The 10,984-nt window shown below is 39.2% G+C and overlaps 2 protein-coding genes across 2 annotated transcripts in view; both read left to right on the top strand.

Annotated features, from left to right (window-relative positions):
- Window positions 1-549: 549 nt before the first annotated feature.
- CBG22243 lies at window positions 550-5,483 on the top strand (the record flags this gene model as incomplete). Its single annotated transcript, XM_002638951.1, has 5 exons — window positions 550-885; window positions 1,408-1,815; window positions 1,874-2,129; window positions 4,018-4,548; window positions 5,011-5,483. Coding segments are annotated over 5 exons (2,004 nt in total), but the record flags the coding sequence as incomplete, so codon positions are not given.
- Window positions 5,484-5,964: 481 nt separating this feature from the next.
- The window catches only part of CBG22244, a gene marked incomplete at both ends in the record, with an annotated part of 27,601 nt that continues 22,581 nt past the window's right edge, over window positions 5,965-10,984 (top strand). The window contains 4 exons of the mRNA XM_002638952.1: window positions 5,965-6,884; window positions 7,528-7,989; window positions 9,083-9,727; window positions 10,170-10,654. Coding sequence (XP_002638998.1) covers window positions 5,965-6,884; window positions 7,528-7,989; window positions 9,083-9,727; window positions 10,170-10,654 — 2,512 coding nt within the window. The remainder of the gene's footprint in view (window positions 6,885-7,527; window positions 7,990-9,082; window positions 9,728-10,169; window positions 10,655-10,984) is intronic.

Below are 10,984 nucleotides of genomic sequence, written 5' to 3' on the forward strand. Positions count from 1 at the left end.
GCTTTCCTGTTTCTCCATTCGTTCTCATCTACCGTACCCCAAATAGTAATACGTTCACACTCGGAATCTCTCAAAAAATCGAAAAAAATTGAAATTTTCAGAAACGACATCTGGAAGTACCGGCGAATCTGAATCTCATTTTTGCGTACTTCTAGACACCGTTTTTGAAAATTTCAATTTTTTTTTTCGATTTTTTGAGAGATTCCAAGTGTGAACGTATCATTATTTAGAGTACGGTAGATGAGAACGAATAAGAAAGCAGAAAAGCACGAAATTGAAATGAGCAATGCTCATTTGGTATGCAAAAACCACTATACAGAAGTGCAGAAATATTCTGAAACGTCGTGGTTCTGAAACGTCCCGGATCCTGAATTTCGAGTTCTTCAAATTTCTGAATTTCGATATTCTGGAATTTCTAGGCTTCTGAATTTCGAGAATCAGAATTTTTACCGAATTTTGGTTTTTGAAATTCTGGAAATTTGGAAATTTGGATTTCTGAAATTATCCAAAATCGAAAATTTCAAATTCTAGAGATTCTCGTTTTCCAGCTCATTCCGTCGCTTCTTCCTTCGAATCTTCAACGAAATCGTCGCCACCGACATGAAACAATGGACCAACGATCTTCCAATCGAGAAGGTCAATCATCGTCTGGGAGGATTCCTCGAATGGCTTGACGACTTCTCAGATGACGTCAGAGCTACAGACTTTGGAACACACATCCAATCGATTCTCCATTTGGCACATCACTGTTGGTTTCGGTTGAGAACGATAGAAGTGGCTGAATTGGATGGGACGACTCCTGAAGCGATTTCGGTCGCTAGTAAGAAGTTTGTCGAGTTCATTGCTGGTCATATGGATAAGATTGTCAGATGGATGGAGCCCAATGTTAAGGTTGGGACTTTTGAAATTTCGAATTTTGGAATTTCTATAATTTTTAAAATTTTAACAATTATTTAGTTTTGAAATTATGCCCTGACTCAATGTTTGAATTCTCTGAACTTTCGATTTTTCGGTATTTCTAATCACTGATATTTAGGCCAAATTTTCGGAAATGTAGGTAATGACCTAATTTTAAAAATCTAGGTCATGACCCAGTTTTGGAAATCTGGAAATTTTAAAAATCTAGGTCATGACCTAATTTTGAGAATCTAAGTCATGACCCAAATTTCGAAATTTTGAAATATAGGCCATTTTGAAAGTCTAGGTCATGGCTTAATTTTGAAAATCTAGGTCATGACCTAATCTTTAAAATCTAGGTTATGACCTAATTTTGAAAATCTAGGTCATGACCCAATTTTTAGAAATGTAGACCATGACCTACTTTCGAAAATCTAGGTCATGACATCTTTTCCAAAAATCAAAATTTTGAATTTTTCAACTTTTTGAATTTCAACGTATTGTTTGCAGCCCTTCAACTACTCGTCGCGTTTCGAACAATTCCTCGAAGTGATCTTCACGTTCCCAGACCTCGCCAAAGAACACCGTCAGACCATCGAACTGTTTCTCGAGCAAATCTTCGACTTATTCCTCCGCGAAGACTGTATTCAGGGACTCATCAATCACCCCGACTACAAAGTACAAACCACAGAGAAATATGGAAACTCCTCGCTGAACACACTGAACGAGTACTATTTGAAAGATCCAGTGCATGGAAAGCTGTTTCGAATTCAAACGATTTTGGAGCTAATCTGTAGTTATGGAACCGAGAATGTGCATCTGTATTGTTTGGCGCGGATTCAGGAGGCGGTGAGAACGATTCCAGCGAAAATTCTGGAGAATTCGGGCATTTTAAGTGGGGACACGATTATTGTGGAGGTGAGAAATTCAAGAAATTCAAGGTTTTTGAAAAATTTCAAATCCCAAAATTTTCCAGAACTCTCAAAAACGAATCATTCCGGATGTGACGATTCTCACGGAATTCATTGGTTTCTTCAATTGTCTCTATCAACAATTGTGCATTGAACCGCCCGTCGAGCCGACAGAGGATACAGTAATCCGCGCGTTTTTACTTCAGGATTCGGATATTCGAGCACGAAATGATAGTGTAAAAAAGAATGGACATGCCGAGAAGGGACATCACAAAAATGAGCTGGATTTCAATTTTTGCACTTTTAAGAGCACTGGAAATAGTAAGTCTTTTCGAGAGATTACTGTATCTCGAAGCGATGATTACGGTAGTCAAAGATTACTGTATTTTTGAATAGAGCGATGACAGTAGCTGTCTATTGTAGCTGACAATTACTGTAGTTGGAACATACAAGAGATTACTGTAGACGAAGATAAGTTTAAGATTATTTCAAATAACGACTACTGTACTTTGAAACCGATGAAAGATGATCATAGATAAGGATAACTGTAGTTCGGGGATCGCTATAAAGAAGGGTTACTGTACTTTGAAATGAATGACAAATTAATTCGGTTTGGGACTACTGTAGTTAAAGCAGAGAAAAGATTGCTGTGACTTCAAATTACCGTACCTTGAAAATATGAATTGGTTACTGTATTCGAATGTTACTGAAGAATGAAAAGGTCCGGGATTACTGTAGACTGCTGGGAATTCATATCGAGACCTACTGTATTTCAAAATATGATGAGGTTTTTTTAGGAGAGATTACTGTACTTTAAAATGAATGACGAATTACTTTGGTTTGGGACTGCTGCATATGAAGATTACTGTAGTTTTTTGAAGGTTCGTTTTTGGGATTACTGTATCTTGAAGCTATCAATGATTACGGCGGTCAAAGATTATTGTATTTTTGAATAGAGCGATGACAGTAGTTGTCTATTGTAGCTGACGGTTACTGTACTTGACACAGAGAAGATACTACTGTAGACGAAGATATGAGGATAAGTTTATGATTATTTCAAATAAGGACTACTGTATTTTGAAACCGATGAAAGATGATAATAGATGAGGATTACTGTAGGTCGGGGATTGCTATAAAGGAGGGTTACTGTACTTTGAAGGGGATGAGAAATAACTTCAGCTTGGGATTACTTTAGTTGAAGCAGAGAAAAGGTTACTGTAGCTTGGGATTACGGTATCTCACAGGGATCACGAATCACTTGTAAAAATCGTAGTGTAAGGCTACTGTAGGCTACTGTAGAAGGAGTGAATCTGTACTGTAGCCAGTTCACTGTGAGTTTAACATAAAAAAGTTATCTGTTTATGCGTTACTGTAGTTCAGGATTACTGTAGCTTCAGATTACTGTAGTGGAGAATTACTGCAATTTGGGAACACTTAATCTTGGAGCAATGATAAATAACTGTAGCTTTGACTACTGTAACTTCAAACGGCGAAGAGGTTACCGTAGTTACCGGTTACTGTATCAGGAGTAAATCTGTGATTACTGTAGAGGTTACTGTAGCCAATTTGATATGGGGATTACTGCAGCTGAAACGGATAAGAGATTACTGGGGATGAGGATCACTGTAGTTAATTATTACTGTACTTTAAAAGATGAAGCTGTTAATGTAGAGAATTACGGTAGTTTGGGACTACTGTAGCTCAGGATTAGATTACTGTAGATGAGGTACTGTACTTTGGAAGTAAGGAGAGACATCTATCGTTTGGGATTACTGTAGCCGAACATAATGGAATTTCAATGATCCAGAACTACTCTTAATCTCTCAGGATCCTCCAAATTCCAAAACTACTGTACCAATGAAAAATGATCACAGATAAGGATTACTGTAGCTTCAGGTTACTTTAGTTCGAGGATTTCTATAAAAGAGGATTCCTGTACTTTGAAAAAGATGAGCAATTAATTCAGTTTGGTATTACTGTAGCTGAAACAGAAAAAAATGTTACTGTAGCTTGGGATTACGGTATCTCACAGCGATGACGAATCACTGTAGATAACGATTACTGTAATTTGAAATTGACAATTGATTACTGTAGATGAGGTGCTTTGAAAGTAAGGAGAACTCTATAGTTTGGGATACTGTAGCGAAAGATAATAGAATTTCAATGATTCAGAATCCCTCAGAATCCATCAATTTCAAAAAATTTTCAGAATTCGTAACCCAACACTGGTACAACTGCTACACTTGCAAGATGATCGAATCGACAGGCGTCTGTAGTACATGTGCAATCAATTGCCATCGTGGACACGAGTTGGCGTACTCAAAGAAGGGAGCATTCTTCTGTGATTGTGGTTCGAATGGATGTGAATCAATGATAATACAAGTGGAACATGTTCCACATCCAATCAACGCGCTGAGAGGACAAATACCCGATGGAATGGTTCAGAAGGCGTCGCCAAAGAATCCGAATATCTTTCCGTATAAATTTGGATTTTTCAAACCAGAATTCTCGAAATTCTCGAATTCTGGATTTGAAACTGTCAAAAATGCGGTGAGGCTGGTTCAAGAGGAATTCGAAAAGGCGCATGAATCGATTGAGAAGATTCTGGAAGCAATCGATAAGGGGAATCAGAAGGCGTTGAGAGTCACCGAGAAACGAGAAAAGATAGTGAAATCGATGAGAAATATGGAGAGAGTCGAGTTGGAGGAGAACGAGGAATTCATGGAGGCGTTGGATTCGGGTGAGCCAAACTTTATGAAAAATGGAAAAATTGGAAATTTGGGTTCTTGAAATTTCGATAATTCGAAAATTCAAAGACTTAGGAGCTCAGAAAAAGTAAACAATTCAAAGAAATCCAGGATTACGGTAGTCAGAACCTATAGGATTACGGTAGTTAGAGCATTCAGGATTACTGTAGTTACGACCTTCAGGATTACGGTAGTTAGAACCTATAGGATTGCTGTAGATAGAACCTATAGGATTACGGTAATAAAGACCTCTAGGATTATTGTAGTTAAAACCAACAGGATTACGATAGTTAAGACCTTCAGGATTACGGTAGCTGGGACCTATAGGATTAGATTCTTATATCCTTAGATTCTTAGATTCTTGAATTTGTGGATTCTTGGATTCTTACAGATTCCTGGATTTCTAGTTTTCTAGATTCAAAATTCCTAGAATATTCAATATCCTTCTTTTCCAGCCGGTCACTTCCTCCCAATCCGTCGTTCCGATATCCGCATCCACGACACCCACAACTCCAGCGCCCTCCCCCGCCAACGAGAGCTCGCCGACGTCATCAAACTGGACAACGGCACCGAACTGCTCGTAATGATTCCAGACTCGATTCAAACGTCTCTCCACCTCCACTACATGGACACCCGAACCCATCTACTCCAGGGAATGCATTTTTTGAGAACAGAAACCGAACAGATTCCATTCAACGCAGTCTCTCTACACGTGTCTGGCAATAGGGTTGTTGTCTGTGGTGTCTATGAGATCTACGCTCTCCGCTTCTCACCGCAAGGAACTGTTATCGATAGAGCGCACATTAAACTGCTGGAGAATGGAAATTCGTCATCGATGCAGAACAATCCAGTCAGGAAGGCAATGTTTTGTGAGGAGACCAGAGGGGATAAGAAGAAGAGACAGTTGATAGCAGGTAATTTTTTTCGAATTTTGAAAATCTAGGTCATTTGCAAATCTGGGTCATGACCCAAATTCTGATTTTGAAAATTAGGAAATCCAGGCCATGACCTAATTTTTAAAATTTAGGTCAACGCCTAAATTAAAAAATCGAGGTCATGATCCAGTTTTGGAAATCTGGAAATTTTTAGAATGTAGGTCATGACCTAATTTTGAGTTTTTAAACTTCTGGAGAACTAGGTCATGACCCAAATTTTAGGAATCTAGGTCACGACCCAATTTCGGAAATCTAGGTCACGTCCTAATTTTGAAAATTTAGGTCGTGACATAAAAACCCAAGTCTAGGTCATGACCTAATTTGGGAAATCTAGGTCGTGGCCTATTTCTGCATGTCTAGGTCATGACCCAATTTTTGAATTTTTGAAGTATTTGAAAATCTAGGTCATGACCTAATATTGGAAATCTAAGTCATGACCTAATTTTGAATGTCAAAATTTCAAGAATCTCAAAATCTAAATTTCCAGTTGCCACAATGCAATATATCCGTGTCTACGACCTAACCCTCCACGATTCGGATTTCGTCGAAGAGATGGTCCTGACGACTGGAAACGTAGAAGACGTCGTAATTCTGAATCAGGACAATGGAAACATCCGCATCCTCGTGCTCGCCTCATCCGGCTATCTCTACGAGCACAACATCACCGACTGCTCAGCCGACAACAACTCGATATTCCTGACGAACGTCGTAAATACTCCCGGAATGGATATGAACGGAGACGGTGTCTCTCTTCACTACTCATCCACTTTTGATCTACTTTTCGTTTCACTGGATACAGCTCTCTACGTGGCACGTCTTCCCGACGCTGGATCTCCGCCGATTTACGATTGGAAGTTGTTGAATATCAAATGGCCAGTAGAAGTGTGGAGAGAGTCAGCTGGGTTGATTTCGTGTCTGTCCAAAGAGATCTCAGATCAAGTGATCTATTTTCTACCCCAAGAAGATAAGATATTGATTCAAAAGACGCATGTAAAACGGCCAATCTCTACCTACTTCCTGCTTATCAGTTCTAAAAAACAAGCCATCTACTCTTGCTTGCTGTTCGCTGATCTCCCGACTTGTGAAATCTGGGAAACCACGTGGCAACTGACACATGACTTATGGATTGAAGACGTGCCTAGTGAGAGGTTCGCGGTGGAGATAGTGGATACACAAGGCGCCACACCACGTCCTCTGGATAAGCGGGATGCTGTGCTGATGGCTGAGCAGATAGAGCCAATTGGAAGTGTTGATTGGAGTTGTAGGGAGATTGAGGCATTCTACACGCATGATGAGTTGAATCATCGGATGGCGGCGGTTCAGGAGAATTGTATGCCGATTACGGTAGTTCAGCAGACACATTTCACGTTGTTGGCCAGGATTACTAATTCGAGGTGAGCATTGATTTGGGCTATGGCCTAATTTCAAAGTTTTGGAAATCTAGGTCACGACCTAATTTTTGAATCACCCAAATTAAAAAAAATCTAGGCCGTGACCCAAATTTTGGAAATCTAGGCCATGTGGAAATCTAGGTCATGACCCGAATTCGGAAATCTAGGTCATGGCCTAATTTTGGAAATCTAGGCCATGATCTGGGTCATGACCTACAAATCCAAATTTGACCTAGATTGACTTGGAATTTGGGTCGTGACCTAGATTTTTAAAAATTCGGGTAATCTGTTTTCCAATTTTCAGAATTTTCAAGTTTTCCAAATTTTTGATTTTCTAAATTTCGAAATTTTGGAATTTTCCAAATTTTGGATTTTTCAAATTTTCCAAATTTCAAAATTTCCGTTTTTTCAAATTTTGGAATTTTTGATTTTTCAAATTTTCCAATCTTTAAAATTTCGGAATTCTCGATTTTCCAAATGTTTCAAATTTTGGAATTTCGGAATTTTCAAAATTTGGGATTTCGAAAATTATGAAGTTCCGAAACTCGAAAATTGGCAAATTGAAAAATCCAAAACTCGGAAAATCGAAATTTCAAAAAATCCGGAAATTGAAAGAAAAATCATTAAAAATCAATACTTTCAGACAAATCGTTCGAATGATTCGTGTGGAGGTGGAAGGTCCAACAGGTCCAGATTTCCTCAAAATCGGTGGCACTCGCTATTCAATCAACTCTCGAGAACATAAAGCCTTCGATCTGCGTCTCTCACGAGAGGAATCTCTAAACATGGACCACCGGGAGATATCGATCGAAGTGATTCCCAAATCAACACAAAACACTATCAAAATCCGATCTCTGAAGTTGTACGGATGTGATCGAGATCAAATGGACGAAGTTCAGCCGCGATTTGAGAGACAACCCGTTTTGAGTACCTCCAATCGATTGGTTTTCGCCGTTTTGGGATTTCCGGGATTGGAGAAAAAGTGGGCGGAGCGACAGGCGAAGAAACATTTATCTAGGAAACTGAATCATCCGATGGTTTATGGAGCAGCTCTGAGAGCAATTATCAGGGCGAATAGTCCCGGAAATTTGGATGAGAATTTGTTTAGGTATTTGAAAATTTTTAAATTTGATCGAAAAGTTCAAAATTTGGGAACTTTATATTCAGAAAATACATCAAAATGTGTAGAAAATTAACTGAAAAGTTCAAAAGTTTTGAAATAATCAAATTTTCAGATATTAAGGGATTTTCTGATTTTCAGAAAATTGGAAAATTTCAAAATTATTGATTTCTTGCAATTTTTCAAAAAAAAATGATTTTTTCTTCGATTTTAACATTAAAATGTGTAGCAAATTTGAATTTTCCACCTATTTTCACTCCTAAAACAACTATTTCTGAGCGATTTGTGCATTTTGTCGCGAGGTTCGGTGTTTGGTTTGGTGTTTGCACACAATCGGTGCTACAGTAACCCGAAAACACAAAATTGGGGGTAGGAGACGCAGAAAAGTGGTTTTTTAGGGTAGTTTTTGATGGGAAACTCGAATTTGATATTAATTTTTACCCATATTTGATATTTTTAGAGAAAATTGATATTTTTTTTGTTCCAATTTTGCAAAATATTTAGACCTTTTTAGGATTTCCAGCCGGTTTTTCTTTGTCTGAAATTTGATGGAACGGTGTTCGAGAAGATTACTGTAGGTTACTGTAGTAGTTTTTTCCACAAACAGAATCACGGCAAAATGCAAATAGAAAAACCTACAGTAACCTACAGAAATTTTCACGAACACCATTCCATCAATTTTCAGACCACAACAACTCGGAAAAATCGAAAAAGAATCCTTGAAAACAGCTGGAAAACCTGAACAGGTCTAAAATATTAAATATGGGTAAAAATCAATATCAAATTCGAGTTTCCCATCAAAAACTACCCTAAAAACCACTTTTCTGCGTCTCTAACCCCCAATTTTGTATTTTCGGGTTACTGTAGCCCCGATTGTGTGCAAACACCAAACCAAAAACCGAACCTTACGACAAAATGCACAAATCGCTCGAAATATTTGTTTTAGGTGTAAAAATAGGTGGGGAATTCGATTGAAGGGGCGAACCCCCTTTTAAAGATGTATACAGTAATTTAAATTTGACCTAAATTCTAGAAAATTTGAATTTCAAATTCCCCAAAAATCCAAACAATCCTTTTCCAGAATCATCGACAGCGCGTATCTCCAAGAATGGAAGGCCCTTCCCGAATGGACAGACGCCGTAGGTTTCCACGAAATGCGTACCAACTACATTGAGCAATTGCTCATCCGTCTCCAAGCGGTCCGTACCCGATGGGCATTCTTCTACAAGACGCTGAAACACGAATTCAATGGTTCAGTGACGAAATTCGTTGAGATAATGATTGAGGAAATGAAACGAATGCCACTTCACAGATGCTCAATGATTGCTCAGGCCATCGTAAAAGTGGTCTTCGGACTTCTGAGCCATACGACCTCCGACGATTCGGAGCATTTGATTCAAATCTTTTTGGACATTTTCACAGATCAACCGACTTATCACTTGGCAAACGACATGAGATCAGCAGTGCAGGAGACGATCACAAGATATGAGAATTCGATGAAGAAACAGGCGAAAACCCTGGAGATATTCCATCATAGAATTGGTTATCGTGTCACTCGAGTCGCGGAATCTGGCATTGGACAGTTCTACGGGTGTCCGAAGATTGTCGAAGAGAGCTCGGATTCAGTATTGATTTCTCAGATTAATGGAATCAAGCAATCGCACGAGGCAGATGATACGCAGTGGTTGCAATTGCTGATTAACATGGTTTTGAACAAGCTGACGAGGTACGGTAGTCTACATTCCGGGAATCTAGGTCATGGCCTAATTTTGAAAGTTTCCGAAATCTAGGTCATGACCCAAACATTGAAATTTTGGAATGCTGAAAATCTAGGTCATAACCTAATTCGAGAATTCTAACTTTAGAAAAAAAATCTAGGTCATGACCTAATTTTGAAAGTCTTAAATTTTGAATCTAGTCCATGACCTAATTTTGTATATATAGGTCATGACCTAATTTCGGAAATCTAGGTCTTGACCTAATTTTAAAAATCTAGGTCTTGACCTAATTTAAAAATCTAGGTCATGAGCTAATTTTGAAAATCTAGGTCCTGGCCTAATTTTGGAAATCTAGGCCATGACCTGAAATTCCAAAATTGGACCATGACCTAATTATGAAAATCTAGGCCATCCAGAATCAGATTCTAACCTGTTTTCAAGTTACTTCAGATCCAAATCCACCACCACGTGGCAAAACATTTCCGACTCTCCATCGTACAATCTGTCTCGAGTGCTCGCCAGCTGTGTCGCGATTCTCGATTCGAAAGTCGTCGCTAACCATTTCACGCATCTCGTTAGCCTAATCAAATACGACGCCGATCAAATCTACCCGTTCACCGAGGAGTCCTATGCCAACTATTCGCTTCTGCGCTCTGTCGAACTGCTGCTTTTCGTTTGTCTGGAAAAACGATGTGAGGCTGGATGCGAGTGTAGCGAAGCGATCACCGAGAGACTTTTGAAAGAACTTCAATCGGTTGGAATTCGAGATTTGTGTTTTAAAGTGCTGGAAAAGTTGATTCCTGAGTGGAAAGGCCGAGGTCCCGCCACGATTACAAGGGGTAGTACGGTAGAGGGAGGACATCAGAGGAAGGTTTGGTTGCCGCATCTTCCATTGGTTTCGAGTTCAGCCAATCCACCGAATGCAGCCGTTTTGAGTAAGAATTTTCAAAATTTCCGGAAATTAAGCGGGAGTTCAAAAATTCAATTTCCCAAACTTCCAGAATCCTCCGACTGGCCATCCAACAGCAATGACGCCTACATAATCTCCTGCACCGATCTGGTCCTTCTCATCCCTCAACACCTTCATGAACTCGATCGGAAGAAATCGATACCCCGGGACGATCGTTGGTTCCAGAAACTGTGTCAACTGATGACCTACTCAATAGGTTGCTCGGCTTATCGACAATCGAAGAAGCTTCTGATGGCAATGTGCAATGGGGACGAGACTAAATACAAAATCATGCGAGGGATCCTCTAGAGTCGAC

The sequence above is a fragment of the Caenorhabditis briggsae genome (genome assembly GCF_000004555.2).
Source record: "Caenorhabditis briggsae complete genome, chrI, whole genome shotgun sequence".
Classification (NCBI taxonomy): Eukaryota; Metazoa; Nematoda; class Chromadorea; order Rhabditida; family Rhabditidae; genus Caenorhabditis; species Caenorhabditis briggsae.